Here is a 26,375-nt window from a genome sequence, read left to right on the forward strand (position 1 = left end):
AGAATCTAACATGGTTTGATAACCTGGGAACCCAGACAGATTCTGTAAGTAGAACTGTTTTTATTAAATAAGTCTATACCTCAGACACCATCGATTGAAGCCTGCTGGCTCCCTGCCACAGAAATCATGCATAATATGGATATTTTCCTTTCTGAAGAACATATTAGAGCAGATGCAGGGATCTGTTGAATTGTTCAGGTGTAAGGAGCCAGGAATGCAAAGAATATATTAAGGAAATCCAGGGCGATGGAGAGATTTACATGTGAGGACATTTTTTTTAATCTGAAAACAACTTAAGAGGAAATTTTATATGTGGAGTTGATATACGTGTTGTCTTGGTTTAAAAACTAGTTCTTATTAAATGCTGGCAGATTGTTCTTGTAATTTCTGACCACTTGCTTAATTAAACCTTTAAGTTCCTTCAATCACTATCATATAATAGAATGTGATTTATTGAAGACACTATTTTGTCTGTACGTATTGGCCCTTCAGGAACTAGAAGGTGCTAAGAGCTATAGTGTTCTTTCCTCTGTCTTAAAGAAATCGACAGCCCCACAAACCTGGTGACTGACCGGGTGACAGAGGACACAGCCACCATCTCCTGGGACCCGGTGCAGGCGGACATTGACAAGTACGTGGTACGCTACACCTCTGCCGACGGAGACAGCAAGGAGATTCCAGTGGGCAAGGAGCGGAGCAGCACCATCCTGACGGGCCTGAGGCCAGGCGTGGAGTATAAGGTCTATGTGTGGGCCCAGAAAGGGGACCAGGAGAGCAAGAAGGCCGACACCGAGGCCCCGACAGGTAACCAGAGAAAGATGGCCCTTTTGCAATAGAACTTTATGAGCTTGTGGATTTGAACGTGCATGGTGTTGGAGGCTGTGGCTTGAGCAGGCAGACTTTGTAAATTGAAGTCTTCAGGATCAGGGAGGTTCTAGGACTCAGCGAAGAGCTGCTCATGAAACCACCAGAAAGGAGAAAATAAAGCTGTGTGGTAGCAATTCTTTACCTGACTCAGCCAAGACCTGGATAGTACCTGGTCACTGCAATGCTCCTGATAGAACTTTTAGAACCTTGGGTTAAATAAGTCAGGTATCCTGACATCATGCAAGTATTGAATTTGCGTTCTTGAAATTCCAACTGTTGCTATGAAGATACTGTTCCTCTTATGCATTGGGGAACTAGGAATCTAGAAAGAATGCCAAGTTCATAATGATTCTTCCTTCACAATGGAGACCCAGGAGTGATTTTCACCCACTTGGAATGGAACCCCCACGGCCTTGTGCTTTAGGGTTCTGGAGACTGAAAGCTATGATGATGGGGGTAGTGAATGTGTTTCCCACAAGCCCAGAGTTTAGAGTTTTCTCCACGCTTCCTTTCTAGATATTGACAGCCCTAAAAACCTGGTGACTAGCCAGGTGACAGAGAACACAGTCACCATCTCCTGGGACCCGGTGCAGGCTGACATTGACAAATACATAGTGCACTACACCTCTGCCGATGGAGAGACCAAAGAGTTTTCTGTGGGGAAGAAGACCAGCACGGTCCTGACGGGCCTGAGGCCAGGTGTGGAGTACACGGTGGACGTGTGGGCCCAGAAGGGATCCCAGGAGAGCAAGAAGGCCAACACCAAGGCTCTGACAGGTAATGGAGCCTGCTTGTTGAATTTCACTCCATCACCTGGGTGGAAAGGGATGTCTTGGGGCAGAGAAGGTTGGTGCATTTCCGTGGTGAATTTTGGCAGTCTTGGTTTCCTTGTGATAGCTTCTCTCAGAATACATGTCTCATCCTTCCTGCTTCAAAGTGATCTTTAAAGGCAGATGGTGATTTCTTAGGGTCCTCCCCTCCACCTGCACCCTTCTGTGAAGCTGGTTGTGGGATGGGTGGCTCTGGAATTTTAAATGAATATTTCGAGGCTCCAGAGTAGTAAACCTGCAATACAGAAACATTTTCAGCTCTTTTCTTTTTTTTTTTCTAGGATTTAATAATCTTTTTTCTTGAAAGTCAAAGTTATAGTGAGAGAGAGAGAGAGAGAGAGAGAGAGAGAGAGAGAGAGAGAGAGAGAGAGAGAGAGAGAAAACGACTGAGAAAGATTTTTAATCTGCTGGCTCACTACCCAAATGGCCATAATAGTCAGAGCTGGGCCAGTTCGAGGCTGGGAAGCAGGAGCTTCTTCTGCGTCTCCTAGGCAGGTGCAGGGTTGCGAGGCTTTAGACCATCTTCTACTGCTCTCCCAAGTATAAGCAGAGAGTTGGATTTGAAGTGGAGCAGCTAGGACACAAACTGGTGCCCATATGGGATGTCAACACTTGCAGGTGGAGGATTAGCTTTGTATGTCACTGTGCTGGATCCCCCAAACCCCCTTTCTACAGGACAATTTTTATCTTGGTTAGAGGTACCAGAAAGATATGCCCGATAAGTATTAACAGCCCCATTTTACAAATGCAGAAATAAAAGTAGAACAGTTTGTTCAAGGTCATGAAACAGTTCAATAATTTGTGAAATTAGATGCACATCTAGAATATTAATGCTTGAAGAAACCTCGGAGGATGACACTATGGCGTAATGGATAAAGCTGCCCCGTGTGGTGTGAGCATCACCTCTGGGCACTGGTTTGAGTCCTAGCTGCTTCCTGCTCTTGTGCCTGGGAAAGCAGCAGAGGAGGGCCGGAGTGCTTAGGTCTCTGCACTCACATGAGAGACTCAGAAGCTCCTGGCTACTGGATTTAGCTTCACCCAGTGATGGCCATTGTGGTTCTTTGGAGAGTGAGCCATCAGATGGTAGATATCTCTCTGCCTCTCCCTCTCTATCTCTGAAGAGCAGACAAACAAACCAAAAAAAGGAGGAAAGAAAGAAAGGAAGGAAGAAAAAGAGGAAGGAAGAAAAAGGTAGCTCAAAGTTCATCTAACTTGAATTCCAAATTTTACAACTGAAGAAATTGAGCCACAGACAGCTGAGTTGTCCAGGTCACGGCTGGCCAAGGACAGAGCTGGGATTCCATCCCTGGCCTGCTGCTTGCAGCCTGGGTGCTTCTTGTTCCTGTGCTCTGCCTCTCTGCCTCTCTGGTCTGGGACTTGAGCCCAGGTCTTGGAACTCTAGATTTAGGCTCGTTCCTCACTCCTGTGCTGCTTCCTTGAGGCATAGAGACAAGGGCAATGTCCGTGGACCTCCTGAAGGAACATGTCTCAGTCCAAACAAGGTCTTTCCTTGTGGTGCCTGTAAATAGTGGATATTGATGAGTCCATTCCATTTCAGATATCGACAGTCCCAAAAACCTGGTGACTAGCCAGGTGACAGAGAACACAGTCACCATCTCCTGGGACCCGGTGCAGGCTGACATTGACAGGTATATGGTGCACTACACCTCTGCCGACGGAGAGACCAAAACATTTCCTGTGGGGAAGAAGACCAGCACGATCCTGACGGGCCTGAGGCCAGGTGTGGAGTACACGGTGGACGTGTGGGCCCAGAAGGGATCCCAGGAGAGCAAGAAGGCCAACACCAAGGCCCCGACAGGTAATGAGCATAGTTCTTTGGGAATGAGACCTTTCATGCCATGCTGGTGGGTTCAGATCTTGTTTTCCTTCTCTGCCACTGACAGAAATCGATCGCTACTGGGGAACCAAATGGTAGCCTTCATCATCCTGCTCACGCCTTTCCTCTCTGCTCTCGCACACACCATCTCAGGACACAGACCACACATTTGCAGCGGCATCTTTTAGTTTTGTCAAGGTTAATGGTGATTGGTCGGGTCTACCCACTTTTCTTCCAACCGTACATGTTGTTTGTAATCAATCCTTTACTCTTCTTCAAAGAGGAGAAATATAAAGAAACTGTATTTGTAGAATCCGTGAGCTGAATACTTAGAGAGTGACTTTTGTCATGCTCTCTTCAACAGTTATTATTGCTTTAGTGAGCAATTCTTTTGAATATTGTATGCTCTGTTCCAAGGACCCTAAGGTTGTAGTTCTACTCAAAAGTAGCTCATAGGTTAAAGGTATTTTCCTTCTTCCTCTCTCTCCTTCAAAAATAGCCTCACTGAGATATAACGTTCCTAGGATAAATGTCTACTTTAATATACAGAATGCGGTTGTTCCTCTAATTGGGGGGATTTGTGTTTTCCCAGTGAGAAGCCCCGTGGTCAAGGCAACCTGTTTGCTTGTCTTTAGAGACTTATCCTATTATAGGCATCTCATAGTAGCAGATCCACAGCATGTGTGGTCTTTTCTACCTGGCTTGCTTGCCAAGCATGTTTCCAGGCTTCATTCTTGCTGTAGCACACAGCAGCGCTTTATTTGATTGTCACGATTTCCATTGCGCGGCTACACCACGTTTTGTTTGTCCATCTGTCACTTTATCAACATTCGGGTTGTTTCCGCCTTTAGAGGCTGTGAGTAACGATGAGGTGAGCATTTGTGCACAGGTTGTGTCTGCTCATCTACCTTCCTCTTAGCGAGGCGTCTGCCTGGAAGGAGAATTACCTGCTCTTAGGATCGTTCTGTCCAGCTTTTCAGGGTTGCCCTGTTTGCCATTCCCCTCAGCAATGAGAGGGTTACTCTGCTCCTCAGAGGGATTGGTTGAGCTGGATAGAGCAGGAATTAACAGCTCCGTTTTGCAGAGGAGAAACCTTAGATACAGTGAAGGATGTAATTCCTACAGGTCACAATGTTGCTGCTCAAGGACTATTGACTGAATATTGTGGGAATCTGTGATCTATTTAATCTGAGACCTACATTTTACAGATAAGGAAGCTGAGACCCAGACAGACGCAGCTGAGTTGTCCAGGTCACGGCTGGCCAAGGACAGAGCTGGGATTCCATCCCTGGCCTGCTGCCTACAGCCTGGGTGCTTCTTGTTCCTGTGCTCTGCCTCTCTGGTCCGGGACTAGAGCCCAGGTCTTGGAACTCTAGATTTAGGCTCGTTCCTCACTCCTGTGCTGCTTCCTTGAGGCATAGAGACAAGGGCAATGTCCGTGGACCTCCTGAAGGAACATGTCTCAGTCCAAACAAGGTCTTTCCTTGTGGTGCCTGTAAATAGTGGATATTGATGAGTCCATTCCATTTCAGATATTGACAGTCCCAAAAACCTGGTGACTAGCCAGGTGACAGAGAACACAGTCACCATCTCCTGGGACCCGGTGCAGGCTGACATTGACAGGTATATGGTGCACTACACCTCTGCCGACGGAGAGACCAAAACATTTCCTGTGGGGAAGAAGACCAGCACGATCCTGACGGGCCTGAGGCCAGGTGTGGAGTACACGGTGGACGTGTGGGCCCAGAAGGGATCCCAGGAGAGCAAGAAGGCCAACACCAAGGCTCTGACAGGTAATGGAAATTCAGTTCTGTCATGCTAAGGCTATGCATGATAAAGTAATATTTTTCTGCTTTCATCTTGGCAGAAAATGACAATGTATGGAAAATCAGTCTAATATCCCTTTGCAATGGACTGCACACACCTTACTTGGTTTGGCTCTGTACCTTAGAAGCAGGTACATGTGGCTCTGGCCAGGCTGTGAGCCTGGCCACATAGGTCTTTAGCTGTAGAGATTTTTATGATCTCTTAATTAGTTTGTGATTGTGTACAGAAAATTAAGATCAAATGTTGTTCCAAATAATTGTGCTATATATTGAAAATTCAACTTTCAGAGTTGTGTACTTCACATATATCTTATGGTTTATGTTGTTTAAAAGGACTCATATCATAGTTGTAACATTATTTGTAAGTGTGAGTTACGATAAATCCTGTGAAGGAGATGAACATGTTCATTTAGAGAACATTGGGGCAAACATGTTTCTAAGATGAGATGGGCAAGCAGCAGTAGGATACACTTTGGCAGAAATACCCAAAAGGCAGTTGCTTACAAAGACAAGTTTATTCTTGGTTTGTGGAGTAGTAGTATAGCTGAGCTGGGGATTTGAGTGCCAGCTGACTACATTGTTATAGCTTTAGTATTGTGAAAGGAATACATGATCATGTTTCACACAATAATTTAACCAGAATGACAGTTGAGACCGTGATATGCTGAAGAATAGTAAAACAGTTTGGTTGATACACTTAGTAACATGTCAGTATGTACCCTGTCTTCTTTTTTTTTGTTGTTAAAGACTTATTTATTTTATTACAAAGTCAGACATACAGAGAGGAGAGACAGAGAGGAAGATCTTCCATCCGATCATTCACTCCCCAAGTGCCGCAACGGCTGGTGTGCCGATCTGAAGCCAGGAATCAGGAACCTCTTCCGGGTCTCCCACACGGGTGCAGGGTCCCAATGCATTGAACCATCCTCGACTGCCTTCCCAGGCCACAAGCGGGGAGCTGGATGGGAAGTGGAGCTGCCAGGATTAGAACCGGCGCCCATATGGGATCCCGGCGCCTTCAAGGCGAGGACTTTAGCCACTAGGCCATGCCGCCGGGCCCTGTACCCTGTCTTCTACAAGGGCCTGATAGACTGAGTGGCTATAGAGTGCTCTCTTCCCCACGGAGTTCACATCTGGATCTGGCTTTTAGAACCTTCCGTATGAAATGGGAGGCCTTTGTTGACATGAGGTCAGATACAAGATTGTCCTTGTTGGCGGAGACTCGTACAGAGTAGGGGCTTCATATGCTACTGCTAAGTTATAAGAGGAATATTTTGCTAAACTTTTGGCACAGTGTAATAGCCCACACTTTCAAATTCTGTTCTGTTGTACTTTCTACTCAATAAGTTGGATTCATCTGGAGAGAGAAGATGTGTGTCTGTAAAAAAGGGGCTCCTCAGGCAGAATAGTATTAGTTTCTGCACTCACCCATACTCATGCATAATGACCAACCTTTATTCCGTTTCAGATATTGACAGTCCCAAAAATCTGGTGGCTAGCCAGGTGACAGAGAACACAGTCACCATCTCCTGGGACCCGGTGCAGGCTGACATTGACAGGTATATGGTGCACTACACCTCTGCCGATGGAGAGACCAGAAAGTTTCCTGTGGGGAAGAAAACCAGCACGGTCCTGACGGGTCTGAGGCCAGGTGTGGAGTACACGGTGGACGTGTGGGCCCAGAAGGGATCCCAGGAGAGCAAGAAGGCCAACACCAAGGCCCCGACAGGTGATGAGCATCATTCTTTGACAACATTGAAATCAGTCATGCTAAGCCTACGGCAGTTCAAGTTTTGCTTGCCTTGTTTGACGCTGACAGGTGATGGGATGGAAGAAAAGAGTTAATGGCTAATTACTTTGGGTTGATTGATTGCTATTTTGGGGGATCAGATTTTGTAGACTGAGAAGAATGTGTCAGTCTACTTTTTGCAGTAAGCTTTTCACGAGCGTCTTCTAAGTTCCAGGCCTAGGAATACCATGGGGAACAAAGAAAATACAATTTTTGCTCTCTTGGAGACCCATGGGAAAGATAGAAAATAGAGAACACCATTGTAACCTGAATAAGGCCGAGTTCTTTAAAGGTGATGGATACTGCGTAGGTATAACAAAACAGGCTAGATGTGTTTCTTAGATGGGGTGAGTGAATTAGATAGCAGAATATACTTCGGAAGAAATACCAAAACAGCTGTTCCAAAGGAGTGAGCTCCTTTCTTATTGCTGTCTGTGCAATGTTAGAGAGGAAGAGGGCAAGAAGGTCCTGAAGGACCCAGGCTTCTTCTCTGTTGCTCAATCATCCCTAGGGAACTTCCCTCATCTGCATAATTGCACTCCATCTGTATTCTGGCTGGCAGGCTGGGGCATGGGAAAGGTTAGGGTGTGACAAGAACATCACATGTGTCAGACCTCCCAACTTTCCAATACCAGATTCAAGACATAGTGCCAGACCGCATGACAAGGCAGGCTGGGAAATGAAGACTCCAGCTTGATGGCTGTGCTTCCTTAATCTCCATTTCATGGACTTATCTCCATTTTACTGACTAATCTAATACATGTGACTATTTAACTTATAGTTAATTAAAAATAATTAAAATTGAAAATTATTTTCTTAGTTGGGCTCACCGTGTTCCAAATGATTAGTAACCACACTGTACTGGACAGTGCAAATTATAGAATGTTTTTTTTTTTTCATTGCAAAAAAAGATCTTTTAGATACAAAAGGAGATTGGATTTTGGAGAAAGATAGCCATTTCTGGTGAAGGGAAGGAGGTGGGTGATGGTGCTAAGTTAGATCACATCAGATAAAGGAGGAGCCGCAAGAGGCTGGCGCCAGTGAAGCACAGTGACAGAACAAGAGTCCAGTATGAGCTGAAAAGGGACGGGGTCAAGTCAACGATGGCATTGGGATGGAAGGATGAAGTGGCTAACGTGCAATACAAGAGTAACATGAAGCCAGGTTTGCTGGGGAACACTTAAGACAAGTCAGGGGGAGAGAGGACATAGAAGCGGGCCAATCAGTAGGGAAGCTGGCGTCCACGTATAGATCCAGTGTGATAGTAGCAGAGTCAGAGCAAAGGGCAGGGCTTGGGAGCCACTGGAAGTCTACATGACAAGACTTACTGATGGATGGGATGTGGGATAAGAAGAAAATGACCTGTGTTTCTGATTTGAGCAACATGGAAGACTGGGGTACCCAGATGCTTACTGGGCACCAGTTTTGTTTTTTTAAAGATTTTTAAAAAATAATCTTACTTAGTTGATTAGGGTACAAAGGGTCAAGGGCTACAGGAAAGTGGGTAATACCATTGCTTCCACACTAATATCATCATTTTTCCCCTGTATTTGGGGTCAGGGGAGAAACAAAGGGAGAAGTCCCTCCCAACCTCCCACCTATCCCAGGTCCCCAATGTAAGATAGGCTCCGAGGGTCCTGCTCAAGCAGTTTTGATAGTTCAACAGGTCTGAATTGCTGCCAAGAGATTTGTTTTTATTTGCAAGGCAGATTTACCGAGAGGAGAGACAGAGGAAGAAAGACCTTCCAACTGCTGGTTCACTCCCCAAGAGGCCACAATGGCCAGAGCTGAGTTGATCCAAAGCCAGGAGCCAGGAGCTTCTTTCTGGTTTTCCACATGAGTGCAGAGGCCCAAATGCTTGAGCCGTTCTCTGCTGCCCTCTCGGGTCATAAGCAGGGAACTGGATGGGAAGTAGAGCAGCCAGGACATGAACCAGTGCTCATGTGGGGTGTCAGCACTGCAGACAGAGGATTAACTTGCTATGTCACTGTGTCTGCCCCGGGGGTGTCATTTTTTTAAGAGAGGAGACTGAAAGAGATAAATATGTTAAGATCTTTACATATTGAAGTCTAGGTATATGTGAGATTCATTGGTTAGTTGAATGTTTTGTTTATTGATTTCCACAAATATTGCATGTCTAGTATAAGCCAGGCCCTGTCAGCATTGTGTGGTTGTAGATACAAGTCGGTGGCTCCGAACTGATTCATGAGCATTCAACTAACAAGTAAACTGTGGACGTGAGTGAGAGCACCTTGAGAGAAGTATACCAAGAAAGGGAGCTTTGGCCACTGCCACATTTGGAGGTTGCTGATAGAGGTTGGTGAGGAGGAGGCATCTGTGTTTTTGGAGGGAAATTTAGAGCTATCATAGAAGCCAGGGGCTTGTGAAGGGAGGGACTGAGAGAATCGGCTCTGCTGATGGAGGTCAGAAGCTGAGTAAAGGAAGGACAGCTGGTGCCTTGGCTGTGGCAGTGTGGAGGCAGGTGGGAACATGAACTAGCTTGGTGGCGTGGTACAGAAAGAGTGTCTGTGTGTGTGGTGAAATGAAGGTGTGCCCGTCAGTTCAGGGGTGCAGAGAATAACATGGGGAGGAAGGAGAGAGCAGGTGACGGAGAAGAGGGAGTCAGTTCTTCAAACTCAGAGCATGTGGGATCCAGCAGGAGCATGGGCAAGCCTCTACATGTCTCTGTTCCCTTTGTAAGTCAAGCAGATTGCAAGATACCCTGCCAGTAGACACTCATGTGAAACAAAGTAAGTGAAAACCACGAAGAGAGAAGGTTGTTTTCAGTAGCAGCTTGGGGCCTTACCCTGTGGGATGGGAGACTTTGATGTTTTCACATGCACAGGACCTGAATGAGAACAAGATCTGATTCCTTTTCCCAACTGGTGGTTCATTTTCCATCATCCAGGGGGCCTCTCACTCCGGGTTCAAATGGGATGAAACCATTACTCACCAAGGGCGGAGATGCCCTTTTTGGGTCCTAAAGTCCAGTTTTTTCCTGAATCTTTCTTTCTTCTTCTTTTTAAAGAAATTGACAGCCCCAAAAACCTAGTGACGAACAGGGTGACAGAGGACACAGCCACCATCTCCTGGGATCCTGTGCGAGCCAACATTGACAAGTACGTGGTGCGCTACACCTCTGCTGATGGGGAGAGCAAGGAGATTCCAGTGGGCAAGGAGCGGAGCAGCACCATCCTGACAGGCCTGAGGCCAGGCGTGGAGTATAAGGTCTATGTGTGGGCCCAGAAGGGGACCCAGGAGAGCAAGAAGGCCAACACCGAGGCCTTGACAGGTACTGCAAAGGACTGGAACTGGTGACCCCTCCTCCACATCTATTAGGGAAGAGTCTTCCTGCATGACTGGTGGAGAAGAGACCAGAGAGGGTGCCATCAGTGTGGTTGCCTCTGACCTTGAAGTGGTAACACACTGACATTGACGTGGTGTGGTGATTGTGCCAAGGAGCCCCTTGCCCAGACCACGTGTCACAGAGAGGCTCTGGGGTGATGGTGGATTGATTCCTCCATTCTGTTCCCACTTGATGATCATGGGTGCCAGGGCCGCATGGGTTTTGTGCAGTCCTGCAGCTTGCAGATCCACAGTCAGGTCTTACCAGATAGTGTGGGAGGGGTTTGTCCATCCCTTCTGTGGCACAGTGTACCAAGTGTGGTTAAGAGGTAGAAGTGCCTTGTGTATCTTTATGATTTTTGTTACTTAAAAAGGGCTAGCATTTTTGATCCCACAATCTTTTGTGTTCACAGTAAGCATTTTCAAATGAAGCAAAAGTACACATTTAAAAATTCCATTCTTTGTGCAACCCAGAACTCCTAGTACCTAGTGTGACTGTCCGGGGGCAGTCAGCAACTGGGATCTCCCCCACTATTCTTCCTTTGCCCCCCGCCCCTGCCCAATGCTCCTTTCTCTCTCTCCTTTATTTCTCTGTCTCTCCTTTACAATCCCCTTTAAAAAAAAGATTTATTTATTAGTATTGGAAAGTCAGATTCACAGAGAGAAGCAGAGACAGAGAGAAAGATCTTCCATCTGCTGGTTCACTCCCCAAGTGGCCGCAACAACAATAGCTGAGTCAATCCTAGAACCAGGAGCTTCTTCCGGGTCTCCCACACGGGTGCAGGGTCCCAAGGCTCTGGGCTGTCCTCGACTGCTTTCCCAGCCACAAGCAGGGAGCCAAATGAGAAGTCAAGCAGCTGGGACACAAATGGCACCCATATGGTATGCTAGTGCTTGCAGGTATAGGATTAGCCAATTGAACCATTGAGACACCCCTTTCCTCCCCTTTCTTCTTTATCATTTCTTTTCCCAAGTTTAAAGACAACGATAATGAGAACATTGCCTTTCTAGTTTATAAACCTTTATTTCAAACACCCGCTGGGATCTGTGGATGATCGAAGAGGTGACAAAGACAAGCTGAAAATGCTTAAATAGTGATGGTTTTGCTTTGAGTTTGTGCGAAGGAAGTCTGATTGGAGTCATGCCAGATGTTATGCTTTAGAATATCAAACCAAGCGGATTTTTTTAAATTAATTATTTTGCATTATGTGACAGTTTCATAGGCTCTGGGAATCCTCCCACCCCTCCCCCTCCCCTCTCCCCTGGTGGATTCCTCCATCTTGATGCAGTATTACAGTTCAAATTCAATCAAGAGTCTTTCCTTGCAAACATATACCAAGCATAGAGTCCAGCTACTTATTGTCCAGATGGGTTGAACAGTTTCTTGGGGAGACCATTTCTGGTCCGAAGTTAGAGCTGGTAGAATATCATCCCAGTCAATTAAGAGTTCCAATATAACATCAACAGCAATTTGCAATATTATGGAATTGACATGGTTTTGAGTAACCAGTATGTTAAAGAAAAAAAAAAAAGCAAGTCCTAACCACAACCTATGATTAGCTCATTGACATTCCAATTTTAGTTTATATACAGGGCCGGACCGGCTGCTATATACCTTAAAATGGCTATAAGGTACCATTCAGCTGTGTCGTGTCTATTTCATTTTAGTATTTAGCCATTTGTTGTGTTGAAGTATAATTTTGCTGATCTTGGCAGATTTTAGGATAATCTAGACTGGCTTGTAACTCTAACAAGATATTTGTCGACATTTAAGGTGCAGAACACATTTTTTTTTGGGGGGTGCAGGAAAATCCTTAACACCATGGTGAGGAGTAACTAATAAACCAAGCGGATATTATAAAAACTCAAAATTTGTCAAAACACCCTAATTCAAAACAACAGCTGTCTGATTTTCATTAAAATACTGCAATTCAGTTCCCTATTGAAATGCTACTGTGGAGAAAATAGCTTGGAGACATCTCTTTGGGAACTTCCAAATTAAAATTATCTTCTATGATCCTGCTTTTTTTTTTTTCGTAAATGGAAATTTCCATTCATGTCTTATTTGGTTTAAAAAAATGAGCTGCCTGACCAGTTATTACGATGTTGATGAGTATTTCTGCTCAGCATTATCTTTCCTGGTCTACTGTGCATCCTCACACACCCTCACGTTCCCTCTGTTGTTTAGGTAGAGAGGCGTAGAGACGAAGGATTTCTGCTGCCTCCTCCCCTCTTCTGTCCTTCTTCATACAAGGACTGCCTTCTCTTCTCTCTGCATTGGTGTGCGTTGGGAGGGGGGCACACAATTCGATATATATGGAACACAACTTTGTATTTTGATTATGTGTGAGGTCTATCAGTTTTTATTTTTCTACCAACTTACTTTCCATCATAAGCCCCAAGTTTGCCTGGCGCTAGGAAATCCCAGTCCTTTTAGGGTCACACCCCCTCCTTTGGGCTGTGGGGCACAAATAGTTTCCCAGCAGCAGGCAGGGGAAGCCCATCCACATTTCAGGTGTACTCTCAGGTGGGTGGTTGATGTGTCATCCCCTGTTTCTGTGCACAGTTTTTCGAGGTCTTACCACATCAGTTTGGCAGCCCTGCCAACTCTGAAAACCCATGACCGCTCTTCTCTCCCATTCTCTGGGAATCCTCTTGGGAGGTGGGATTCTGATTTGTCCCACTCTTGGACCCCTCATGTGCCATGTTCTTTAACCCTTGTGTCCTCTATGAGTGTACATTTAGAAACAAAGGTCAAAAAGGCTGCAGGGTGAGAATGCGCAGGGAGAGAAATAGGAAGCTATGGATAGAGAAGATAAAATAATTTTTGATATGTTAAAAGTGACCTCTTATTGATTACTTCTTACCACTAATCATGACCTAAATTTTTATACACAGAAATTGACCCTCCCAAAAACTTTCATTCATTCGGCGTAACTCAGTCTGGTGGTGCGTTGAGCTGGTTGCCTCCTTCTGCTCAGATCGACGGCTACATACTGACCTATGAACTCCCTAATGGCACGATTAAGGTATTTTGTTTCCCTTGTCTGTTTCTCTTGATGCTTTTTTCTTTGCGGTCTCTTAGTGAAGCAGATTGGCTTCATGGCAACCTTCTGATCCCTCCATTGAGTTCTTACGCTCACCTGCTACGTTCAGGGCACAGTGCTACACACAGTGGTCTGCATACAGAGAACACAGTAGTCTTGCCACGAGGACAACCCTTTGTGGCTGCTCCCAGCTGACCATCATATATTCACTGGCTGTACATCGGCGCTAGGTTGATTCACTTTCTGCTGGTCTTTGTTGAATAAAGAGGAGGGAACCTTTGCCTGGTTTGGTTATTGTTGTGTATATAAACAGCTGGAGTTTGTGCTAACCACATGTGAGATGCTCAGTGAATACTGAATGAACTGATCAACCCCTATTTAATTGAATCTGTTGACCCTTGGAATCTGAATGCTAATAACAGTTCCAAAATTTTATCCTGATAGAAAATGATCATTCTTTCTTCTTTAGTGAGGAAGCAAAAATGGAAAGAAGCTTTTGATTTATTCATTGTCATGATTTAATGCTTGTGGTGGCTTAGCTAGGAAAGTTGGCTGGTAGGGGGAGTAAAGATAGGTTCACAAAGGAGTCTCACTGTGTCTCAGCTACAACGACCCATTTCACCTCCCTTCGTAATGACTCCTTAGTCTGCAAGCTCTTGCTGCCTGTGGTGGCTGTATTCAGTGCTCAGCATTTATCTGAGGGCAGAAATCCCAGAAAACCTGGGTGGTGCTTCTGAAGGGGCAGTGTTCTCAGCTGATGGTTGTTGAAAGTCCTTGATGCAGGGCTCCGGAGAAGGGCCTAGGACTCCCAGGGACTCGGGGCTGCCACTGAGCCCTCAGAGAGCTTGGTCATCAGCTCTAGGCGGTACTGTTGACATCTAGGAAGTGATGACTTGAGTCACGACTGCTCTTTTTCTGATAGGAGGTACAGCTCCGAAGAGGTGAGCAGAGCTTTGAGGTGCAAGACCTGGAGCACGGTGTAACCTACCCTTTCTTCTTGGTCGCCTTCAAGGGTGATCACCGAAGCAAGATTGTCTCCACCATCCTCTCCACAGGTACCCTGGGATCCTGCCCTTAGAATGATGGTACAATAGATGGCACACGTGGGAGAGACCAGGCAAAGTGTTCTGGGATCTGCAAGTGTGTTCATAGTTAGGGATTTTTCTCTTGTGTTCAAGAGAAGGCCACATCACAATGGAGAGATTAAATGGGGGTGGGGGTGGTGCAGGAAATATAATGATGTGTTTTTTGTGGGGGAGTTTTCTTAGGGGAGGAAATGATGTGAACCTGATCTGAATTCTGGTGCATTTAGAGAGTCTGAGGAAAGTAGAGTGAGCAAGACCTGAAGACACGAGTAAAGAATTGGAAGAAGCAAACTAGTAGGAGGTTATGCAATGGTTTCCCAAAAACTGTACTCCCTCTCTCCTAACGATGCTGTCCATCTGCTTGGCTCCCAGTTAATGCCGTCTTCCCACACCCTTCGGACTGCACTCAGGTTCAGCAAAACAGCAATGCTTCCAGTGGCCTGTACACCATCTACCTCAACAGTGACCCCAAACAGCCCCTGCAGGTGTACTGCGACATGGAGACAGATGGAGGCGGCTGGATAGTGAGTCATGCAGAGCCCCCGGAGGCCCTGTGTTGTGCCTTGTCAGCCTTGACTGGTCTGTGGAGTGCTTGGGGGAGGGGTTGCTCTATTTCTTCTTTTTCTGGGGTGTGGGGGAACTGTGATGGTTTAGTTATTTCTAGGCAGATCCCAACCTACTGTGAGAACAGAGCCTCCTACATAACTGTCACAGAGCCGACTTGCATAGACTCAAGCTGCTAGCTAGGAAAGCTTGTGGGTTTGGCTTCAGCTAACGTAGTGCCTCTGCTCTAGCCTCTACAAGGCACTTTCATAAACTTGACCCTCACACGTCAGTGGTAGAGCAAAACAAGATTATTATTGCTATTTTTATAGGTAGGAAAAAATGAGGCTGACAGGTTATGTAGGTTAATTACAAAGCCATAACATGTTTTCAGGGATCCAGTGTTCTGACTCATTGGTCTTCCCAATAGGCCATCTCAGGTTGTCCAAATGATTACCTTTTTTTGTGAACCCAATCCTTTGAGTTGGAACCGGTTGTCCAGCTTCAGCACCTTGGCTCCATGGTACAGCAACTATACATTTGGGACTTTGATTTGAAAGACCAAAGCCCGAAGAAAGGAACTTGGGCAATGTTCTAGTCATTTCTCTTCAGTGTGGAGGTTTTATTCACTTGGGCCATTGTTGGCTTAAACTGCTTGACACCCTCTTTGATTGCATCTACCTGATTCAATTATATGATAAGCTGCCCTTCGGGTCACAATTCAATCCTCATCTTTCCCATAGCCCTCTGCTCCCTGGGCCTGAACTGCTGGAGGCTTTTGCTGCCCCAAGCCAGCATGCAGCCTTCACCTGCTGCGTCTTCCCAGCTGGTGTTGGCAAGGAGGAAGCCTGATCTCACAGTGTTCAGACTGCATTTGTTTACCTGCTTGCTTTGAGGCCTGGGGAACCAGACACACTTGAGCAGTCATGGATAAAATGATACCTTCTGATGAGCAGCTTTGGAGAACGCTTATTATCTACACAGCAACCTTGATGGCTGAAAGGCAGTAATTGAATTGGGGGAGGGGAATTCCTGGTTGATTTATAACAGAACAGAATACAGTGTGACAAGGGAGATCTTCTACCTGACCAGACCTGTAGGGCTGTACCTGCTGCTTTTCAGTAACTCAGATTTCTGTCCCCGTAGACCCCAAGTCCAGTTTCTTGCCTTTGTGCCTGTAAGTGACCATTGGCAGGATGTTTGGACTGCCTGCCATGGCATTTTTGAAAGCCAGCTCACATTAGGATAGTGACACATGTCAAGAACAACCTTTAGAAAGAAATCTGTCAATCTGTGTGCCCAGGAAACTCAAGATTTAGTGCACAGTACTTATCAAGTGTTTACCACGTGTCAGGCATTTGAGATTCAGCCATGAACCAGGCTCAGTCTCTAACCTCAAGGGACAGCCTTTTTATATCCTGACCATACAACTAACCCTCGCTCAGAGGTCAATTCTAGAAACTACAATCCACTGTGCATTCTAACAAACACTAGCTGCTGACCCCACCCAGTCTTGTTTTCTGTCCTAGACTTCTGTAGGTAATGCATAAACTGGGACACTGTAGAGTCATGTGGAATCTTGAACACTTTGGACTGCACTCAGGTTCAGCAGAATACATACATATATGTGTGTGTGCTTATTTTATATATGAATTATATAAAATATCTAATGTTTCATATAATTTGTACATATTTATAAATGTATTTAAATACATGTATATGTTTGATATGTATTTTAGTGTATAAGCATATCATATATGAGTAAATATAAATATACTCTCTCTTTATATCTGTCTACTGGTGTCAAGAGCTAGGGCTTCAACTGTGCTTCCCATGTGGGAGGCACAGGCACCCAGCTGCTTGAGTAATAATTACCTGCTTGCTACTGGCAACTGTCCACAGTGGCAGGAAGCTGGAATCAGGAATCAGATCTGGGACTCAAGCCCTGACACTCTGATGCAGGCATGGGTGTCTTAACCACTAGACTAAACATCCACTTTTCTCTACCAAATATTTTTCTGTCGGTTTCCATGGCTTGAAAACCGTTTCCACGGTTTTCATGGTTTTGGATGCTCCCGTCACTGAAGGGTGACCTATAGCACGCTGCTCCTTTTTGAGTGAGCTTTTAACATCCTTTTAAGGAATTTTTTCTTCCTCTGTCCCAGGCAGCAGGACCTCAATTTGATGAACAGGCCAGAAGAACTCTGCCCCGAGGTGGCCGAGGCTGCTGGCAGAAAGCCGGAAAGAACATCAGGGAGCACTCACATGTCTCAGATATTTCTATCTTTGTCGTCAGTCTCCGAAGTTGTAAGGACTGCATTAGTGGTGCTTTCCATAGGCATTTAGATGCAATTTGACTTTTCCCTCCTTGATGTAGTCATTCAGGACACTGAGTAAGTTCTTGTATGTAACGGCATCTCTGAATGTCCAGACATAAATAGATCTTTCTTCCCCAAGGTATACTCACTAGGGACCTTTGTCACTCCTGAACAGATCTTGCTAGCTGCCTTCACCCATTAGCATGGGAGCAGACTTGGTTCTGGGTGAGGCATGGATGGCTCCCTGACCAAGAGGTAGCAATGTTCCCCAGGGGGTCAGTTCACTTGGAATTTGGTATAGTGAAATGCAAAGTAGCCTTTACTGAGATGATAAGAGCGGATGTGCACGTGTCAGACTCTGACCTAGCAGCTCTACAGCTTGCTATGATCAATGACTTTGCAGAAGGGGCTGGTAATATCCTAATGTGACAGCTGGGGCTTGTCCAAGTTAACTAAGCGGTCAAACACGCATCTAGTCAGTTTAAAGCCAAGGTCACTATCAGTTTTGAAGCTTCTGTAGCTAAGCTGAAGTCCTTATGTACATGAAATCAGAAGCAAAACTCCTGCCAAGTGTGGGTGCTCTGATCTTTGGCTGGAGATGGAGACCAGAGTCTTTGTCATGTGTCTCATCTAGGGTGGAAGCATTGGAGTTGAGCTTGACCCTGTAGTTATAATTTGACACAATCTCCATGAAAACAAATACTGGTGTCACATCTGCCTAGGATGGTACTGCCTGTGAGACAGAGTCTCAGAAAAGGAATAAAAACAGGCGTCTTGCTGGGAAACCAACAAGTTCTTGGAGTTTCAGGAAGTCATGTTGCTTTCCTAAAGTCATTTTCCTACATTCTGACTGCATGAAGGACGTATGTGTGATCCTTCCATCAGCTGCTGAAGAGTAGCTATGTGATCCCAGTTGCTCGCTTTTCTGGACTTCCACATTTCTCAAGAGGCATCATATATACTTGCCCCAGAGCTAACACACAGCAGGTGCTCAAAAATTAAAATCATAGAAGTGAGTTAACAAATGTGAGGATGAAGAAAGGAAGCCAAGAGAGAAACAGGCCAACTCTAAAAGCTGTGTGTTTGAAGAAGGCTGAAGAGCAGAGCAGTGACGAGGAAGCGTGTCATTGTTTGCTGCAATCTGTTCTGCAGCTCTTTGCCCTGCAAACAGCATTTTTGCACACAGCACCTCACTGGGTTCTGCCAGCAAGTTTCTGCTTCCTCACCTCTGCTCCTGTTTTGCTCTGCAGGGGCTAAGGCTCAGAAATGGGGACTAGGATTCAAACTGCCCCCTGGTAGGGAAAGCCTGTGGTCTGACTCAGAGCCTACAACTTTACCCTTCTCAGTTCAACAGCTTTGGGCCAACTGACCCGGCCTGGAGTCCCAGAAGCAGTGCCTGGTGGACTCTGAGCACTGCATCTGGGTCACCTGTTCTTTCCTCCCTCCCTGCCTCTTTCCAGGGAAAAAATGTAAAGAAGGCACAAATACCAGGTGGTTTATGTTACCAAATTCAAGATGATGTGTTATACTTGAAGGCACCTGCTGTCAAGTGGAAATGAGAGAGATTAGATTTTGTGTTAGGGCTTCCCTCTTTGAATGGATGCAAAGGCAAAGGGGCAGAGCCTCTGGCGAGCAGGTGTCTGCTGAGTTAGGTGCCATGACATTGGGCTTGACTCGCAACATCCTGCAGGGTTATATGCATCACAAATTCCAACAGTGTACACAGGTGTGTTTAGCTTTTGTATACTTTTCAAATTTACTTCGTATTAAGGAATCCAATTTACTCTGACTGGAACTGCCTTCCTTCTTCAAATCGAAAAAGTTTTGGTAAGAAAGCACAGCTATATGCCTTTGAAATTGTACCCAGTGCTGCTCAGGTTCTCACTTCCCAGTCATCTGAAGCTTGTTCTGAGCTGGTGTCTGCACACACCTCTCATGAGCAGAAGCCCTGCCAGGGTCACCGGTGATGTCCAGGTTCCTGAATTCAAGGAGCAGCTTTAGCCTCATGTCTGGTCACCCTTCCTCTGTTCTTGGCACCATTGGCCCCCCTTTGCCCTGTGGATTTGGTGATTTCACAATTTTTACGTTCCTTCTACATTTATGGTTATTCCTCTTCTGCCTGGAATGAGCTCATCCTTTATTTTTTATGTTTTAAATTTTTTTTTAAAGATTTACTTTATTTTTATTGAAAAGTTAGTTATACAGAGAGGAGGAGAGACAGAGTGGAAGATTTTCCATCTGTTGACTCACTCCCTAAGTGGCTGCAATGGCTGGAGCTGAACCAAAGCTTGGAGCCCAGAACTTCTTTCAGACCCCAAGGCTTTGGACCATCCTCAACTGCTTTGCTAGCCAGAAGCAGGGAGCTGGATGGGAAGCAGGGCCACCGGGATTAGAACCAGTGCCCATATGGGATCTTGGTGCATGCAAGGCAAGGACTTTAACCACTAGGTTACCATGCTGGGCTCAGCCTCATTCTCCTTGATGTGGCTGGTCTGTATCAGAGGTTCCCATAGCTTGAGGTTAGGCCATTTTCTTGTCTGATATTTTTTTCTTGCCAGGTGGTCTCAACCTTTCTCATGGTTTCCATTGATCCTCTCTGCATTAGCAGCTGTCTATTAGCATGGAGTGGGTTCTACTGCAGTAATAAACCAATCTCAAATTCCAGCGGTTTCTTGCTTGCATTGTCTGTTGTAGACTGAATGGCCACTGCTAGGATTCAAGATGTTTCTATCCCGTGGCTCAGCCATCCCCATGTGTGGCCTTCTGCATGGTCCTGGAAGAAAAAGAAAGTGAGGGCTCCTGGGTCCTCTGCTTCCACTCATACTATTTGGCTTAAAATAGCCAAATGGCTCCAACTTTGTGCAAGGGAGGCTGAAAAAGGCAGTCTTCTTGAGTTCCGGGGAAGAGGAATGTGAAAGGGGTCTTGTGATCTCCCAGCAGTGTCTCAGACCCACTCACACTATACGAAATCTAGGCTGGAGCTCAGCATTCACTCCCTAGGATGCCTTGGAACTAACTCAGCCCCACCATCTGCACATGTGTGCTCATCATGCACCTCCAAAAGCTGCCCTAGTCCGGATTCCCTCATCTCAGAGAACAGTTGCATGAAGACAATCTGTTCCTCAAATCCAAACCATATGAATCATTCTTGACTTCCTCCTCTTCTAGTTCTACATTTTATCTATCACCACAGCAATTTTATCTTTGTCTACTCGTGTCCAGCCAAGTGACTGTCCTCTATCACTGTTACTCCTCAATGGTCTATTAATAAATGTCCAGGGCCAGTGCATTCTCTATGCTGGACCTAGAGAGATCTGATCAAGATGTCAACGTGATATTGCATTTCCTGCTTAAAACACTCCAGTAAACTTCATTGCTTTTACAATAAGCCAGGCTCTTCAACAATATCCATTAAAGTCCCGTGAGGACTGCTCCCTGCCCGTGTTTCCAACCTCCCTTTCCGTTGCTTTCTAATCTGCTCCCAACAGCTCCAACCTCCTGTCCTCCCACCCTCTAGCCTGAACTTTCATACGTCCCATAACACTCAGCCACTTCTGAGAGGAGCTTTCCTGGTTCCCCGGTCAGGTCTTCTCATTCTGTAGTCTCACTCCCCATTATATCATTCCATCACAACTCCCACCACAGTTTTAATGGCTGCTTTATCTGTTTGAACATTTAATTCATGGCTATTTCATTTACCATACTATTAGCTTCATCAAGGCAGAGACCATTTCTGGTTCATTCATTTTGTAACGTTGTCTTGCATCATGCCTACTACATAAGTAGATGTTCAATAAATATTTATTGGGCAAACTTTTTCTCCATAATTATTAAAATAATTGCTGTATATGAATAGGGGAATTAAAAAAAGTCCCCATCCACAGACTAAGTGAGGAAATGACAACATGTAAGTATAGTGTGGCTCCAGTGAGCTGAACAGAAGCTGAAGTTTGTGGGTAAGAGTTGGCTGTAGTCTGACGTGCACTGCCCTGCATAATCCAGCAGTCGCAGCCACACTGTCATATCCCCAAGGCTCTTCTTGTTTGAGGAGTGAAATTTCTTGAATGTAGGAAAATTCTCTGCTCTTCTTTCAGATGTTTCAATTCCAAACAAGCTAATTAGACACGTAAGGAACACATATTAAGATTGTATAACCTGGGCCCAGCATTTTGGCACAGGTTAGGCCTACTCGCAACTCCAACATTCAATATTGGAGTAGCAGTTTCAGCTCATTGGCTCAGTTCCAATCCAGCTCTCTGCTAGTGTGGCCAGGAAAGCAGCAGAAGATGGCCCTAAGACCTGGACCTCTGCATGGAAGTGGGGAGCCCAGCTGGGGAGCTCAGTGAGGAGCCCAGCTGGGGAGCCCAGGTGGGGCGCCCAGGTAGGGTTCTGTGCTCCTGATCTTGACCCTGCCCGTTGTTGCAGTCATTTGGGGAGTCACCCAGGAGATGGGCCTCCCCTTGTCTTTCTCTCTGTCACTCTGTCTTTCAAATACATAAATCTTTAAAAACAAATGATATAACCAATATAGCGAGCCTGCTGACAAACAAAAACACTTTCTGAGAGAGAAAGAGACAGGCTCCCTGGAGGAAGTCAATACTTTGCAGGTTCGTAGTGCCCCCTTGTCGTCCCAGCACCACCTTGGAAGGTACAGATCGGCCCACTTTGTTACGTCTATTTAGTGTCAGAGTAAAAGGATGCTTCTCCCTCCCCAGGTCTTCCAGAGGCGGAACACAGGGCAGCTGGATTTCTTCAAGCGTTGGCGGAGCTACGTGGAAGGCTTTGGGGACCCCATGCAGGAGTTTTGGATTGGTATGATCTCTGAGGATCCAGGGGGGGCTAGATCATGAGGGGAGAGCATCCCCTTGATGAGTTGGTCAGCTCTCCATATACAGGGACTCAGAGCGGCTTGCTTGACAGGGTGTTGGTGGGAAGGCTCTCCTGTGTGGGTTTGTGGGAGAGACTGTTGGGTCATTTCTGGGCTGCATTTAACCCCCTTGGAGCCTGAATTTCTTAGAAAACACACTAGGAGACAGCTGGTTTTGGTACTCTGGGCTTTTATTGGAGGGCATTCTAATAATCCCTGCAATTCTGCTAATAAGGCCAGGCGTGATGGCATTCCACCCTTTTCTCTCTGCTGACTTCTGGAGCAGATGTTCACAGAGAGCGAGACAGCCAAAACCATCAATTGGGAAATGAATAATTTAAAAGCCATGATCTGGATATTCACTAACAGGGTAGCTGCTGCCTGTTGTTTGGAGATCTGAGATGGGGAGGTGAGATGAGCAGGTGGTAATTAGAGCTGCCTCTGTCTCGGACGGAGAAGAGAAAGCATTGGGAAGGCCCTGTGCTAGCAGCGAGGGGAAGGCTAAGCCAGCGTTCAGGTCTGGAAGTGTCAGGTGCTCATGCTGAGGGCTCCCACCTTGGTTGACAGGTATTGGGATTTCATTCCTCATTTTCAGGTCTGGACAAGCTGCACAATCTCACCACTGCCACCCCGACCCGGTACGAGGTGCGAGTTGACTTGGAGACATTCAATGAATCTGCCTACGCCGTGTATGACTTCTTCCAAGTGGCCTCCAGCAAGGAGCGCTACAAGCTGACAGTTGGCAAGTACAACGGCACAGCAGGTAAGCAGCCGTGTCAGTGCTGTGAGGGTCTCCTGTTCTGTGGTCTGAGGATTGGTTTTCCATGTGCCTTGGGTCCGGGCATGGAGGTGAACTGTCCTCAGTGACAATCAAGCCCTACTTTCTATGAACGAGCTATTGAAAGTTGTCCTCTTCGCTTCTCGGCCTTTTGGCTAAGATCAAGTGAAAGTAGTCCTTGACTACTATAATATTGGACTTAGACCCTGCACCTCTGCCAGGTAAAATCATCCTCTTGTGGTCCCCTCCAGCCCCTGCCCTGCCCCAATCCAAGCTGGTGTTCCAGTGTTTTAGCTGAAGAGTCAGAATTGTGAATGGTCTTGGCACCTGCACATCTCTCATTTGGTTTCAGAGGACAGCTGTCATTGTTGCCCGCTTGGCAATGTGTGTGTGTGTGTGTGTGTGTGTGTGTGTGTGTGTGTGTGTTATTCTTTACTGTGTATGTTGCTATAAATAAAGCCAGAGCAATGAAAGTGTGGATTTTAACACCAGGAAGTGTAGGTCTCATTAACTGATTGCAACACTAACAACACAGCAGTGAGCAGTTCAGCCCAGCACTGGGGCTCCTTAGCCCTGATTAGCTGCTCATTGGCTTGAATCCAGTTAATGGTGTGTTCAGTTGTGAAGAAACAGAACAAAATAAAGCAGCGTGACCACAATACCAGAATGACTACAGTGACAATGGTATTGGAGGGGGAGGTATGGTTGTTGTTTTAATACTATTATTTTAAAACCTTTATACATTTTAAACAGACACAGAGGGATTTTCCATCCTCTGATTCACTCCCCAAATGGAGCTGAGCCAATCACAGCTGAGCTGAGGCGGGAGCTTCTTCTGGGTCTCCCATGCAGGTGCAGGGTCTCAAGGACTTGGCCTATCCTCTGCTACTTTCCCAGGTCATTAGCAGGGAGCTGGATTGGAAGTGGCACAGCTAGGACATGAACCGGTGCCCATGTGGAATACCATCAGCAGAGGTGGAGGGTTAGCTTACTATTGCCACTACACTGGCCCCTTTCTGTTCCTTGAAGATTTTTTTTTTTTTAAATGGCTGGGGCTGGACCAGGCCAAAGCCAGGAGCCTGCAACTCCATTCTGTTCTCCTATGTGGTTGACAAAGGCCCAAACACTTGAACCATCTTTTACCGCTTTTCCAGATGTGTTAGCAGGGAGCTGGACCTGAAGCAGAACTGGAGCATGGATTAGCACTCCAATATAGGATGCAAGAGTGACAACCAGTGGCTAGCCACAAAGCTGCCCACTGGTCCTGCCTTTCGTCTATTTTTGACTTTGGTATAACTGTAGGAATGTGTCAGCAGGCACATTGACTGGCTACATGAAGACACGGTTTCTTTCTTTAGAGTCATACATAAGCAGGTGAATTAACTTTTGCAGAGAGATACCTAAGTGATAAGCAAAGTGCTGAAGAGAGTGGAGAGTAAGTAGCTGGGGTAGGGGATCTCAAAGCAGAGGACATGCATGGCCAGCCAGGCAGGAGCTCTTCAGACCAGGGGTCGTCTAGGGGTGGGCAAGGACTGGACAGAAGAGAGAAATGATTCTTAAGACTTATTAAGTTCTCAGAATTACTCACTTACGGGGCCTGGTGGGAGAGAATTGAAAAGAATCTCTAGGTTATGGGTCCTGATCGGGCAAATCGTGAATGTAACACTTCTTTAAATCTTTACATTTTATCATCTCATTTTGACAATTCTGGCTGGGTATGTGGCCTGTTAGGATGCCTGCATTCCATGTTAGGGTTTCTGGCTCTGGCACCTTGGCTTCAGTTTCCCGCTAATGTAGACCCTGGGAGGCGTAACAATGGCTGGAGAAGTTGGGTTCCTGCTACCCAGTGTGGAAGGTCTGCCCTGAGCTTCAACCACCCAGCTGTGGCTGGTGTTGGGCATTTGGGAAGCGAACCTGCTCTGGCTGGCTGGCTAATTTTTGTTGCTGTTGTTGTTGTTAAAGATTTATTTATTTTTATTTGGAAGTCAGATGTACAGAGAGAAGATATAGAGAAAGATCTTCCATTCATTGATTCATCCCCTCACCCCCCAGTGGCCACAACGGCTGGAGCTGAACTGAGCCAAGGCCAGGAGCCAGGGGTTTCTTCAGAGTCTCCCACATGAGTGCAGAGTCCCAAGGCTTTGGGTCGCCCTTGATTGCTTTCCTAGGCCATGAACAAGGAGCTAGAAGGAAAGTGGAGCAGCTGGGACATGAACAGTGCCCATACAGGATCCTGGCATATGTAAGGCAAGGACTTAACCACTAGGCTACTGCACCGGGCTCATGGCTGTCTAGTTTTCTATTCCACTGTCTCTCAAATAGATACATAAGAAAAAGAACTTGCCAGATAGAATTGAGCCAGGCATTAAAAAAAAAAAAAAGATCACATGAATGTTTGCCTTCGGTCTTGTTTTTCAGTGTCTAGCACAAGGTACACTGGGTCACAAAATAAAACAAAGACTTTCCTGTGTAATTTGTGGATGTTTGATATTTTAAACAAGAATCCCTGAGTCTCATGTTTTCTAGGAACCATTGAAGGGGTGAATTCAGTAATATGGTGACATGGCAGGGGACAGAGTGAGTGGCTGGCCACCTACCAGGGTATAAAGAATTAGGGCACAACCAGAGAAACCTCGTCCAAGAATTCCAAGTCGAAGGGGAAAATAACCCTCTTTGGAAGGAAGGTGCTGAGTTTGGAAGAGACTGGGACTGTGCTGGCCCTGGCCCTTCCTGCCTTGGAGGTCCCAGGTCTCCTCGGCTGGAATCAGGCTGCGCTACAGCCACTGTAAGTGCAAGATCCAAGGTAAAAGTCAGGCAGTTAAAGTACAGTTGGGACACACATGTAAGATCATGTCAATGAATTATTCAAACAATCATAATAATACAGTCATAAGTAATTTAAAGATGCTGTTTGGTAGCATCTGATCTTTACTAAATAAGATCAGACTACAATCCAGATGGCTTATTCCAGCTCTCTCAACCCTTTGCAAGAGACACAATCCAGTCTGTCTGAGACTCTGGGGCCTCCTCCTACCCCTCAGCCTACAAGGAGCTCGTGTGGTCAAGGTTTTTGCTGCCAGTGCCCTGTCTCTATTCTTGACCGTGGTCAGGAGACAGCTCAGCCTTTATTTCTCAAGTTGCAGGGTCTCAACCTTGGCTGAGCCTCTCCCCAGACGAGAGCTGAGGTTGGGTGTTGACCTTTGCCTCTGAGTCCCTTTCTGAGACACAGTGGTCCTCACTGGC

The 26,375-nt window shown here is 46.1% G+C and overlaps 1 protein-coding gene across 1 annotated transcript in view; it reads left to right on the forward strand.

The window, feature by feature from the left end:
* TNN (tenascin N) overlaps positions 1-26,375 on the forward strand; it is a 51,374-nt gene that overhangs the window by 19,995 nt on the left and 5,004 nt on the right. The window contains exons 7-17 of the mRNA XM_058657094.1: positions 541-804; positions 1,384-1,644; positions 3,256-3,516; positions 5,067-5,327; positions 6,829-7,089; positions 10,178-10,441; positions 13,393-13,523; positions 14,464-14,596; positions 14,999-15,150; positions 22,203-22,299; positions 22,950-23,117. Of these exons, the coding sequence (XP_058513077.1) occupies positions 541-804; positions 1,384-1,644; positions 3,256-3,516; positions 5,067-5,327; positions 6,829-7,089; positions 10,178-10,441; positions 13,393-13,523; positions 14,464-14,596; positions 14,999-15,150; positions 22,203-22,299; positions 22,950-23,117 (2,253 nt within the window). The remainder of the gene's footprint in view (positions 1-540; positions 805-1,383; positions 1,645-3,255; positions 3,517-5,066; positions 5,328-6,828; positions 7,090-10,177; positions 10,442-13,392; positions 13,524-14,463; positions 14,597-14,998; positions 15,151-22,202; positions 22,300-22,949; positions 23,118-26,375) is intronic.

Source organism: Ochotona princeps, chromosome 2 (assembly GCF_030435755.1).
Source record: "Ochotona princeps isolate mOchPri1 chromosome 2, mOchPri1.hap1, whole genome shotgun sequence".
Taxonomy (NCBI): Eukaryota; Metazoa; Chordata; class Mammalia; order Lagomorpha; family Ochotonidae; genus Ochotona; species Ochotona princeps.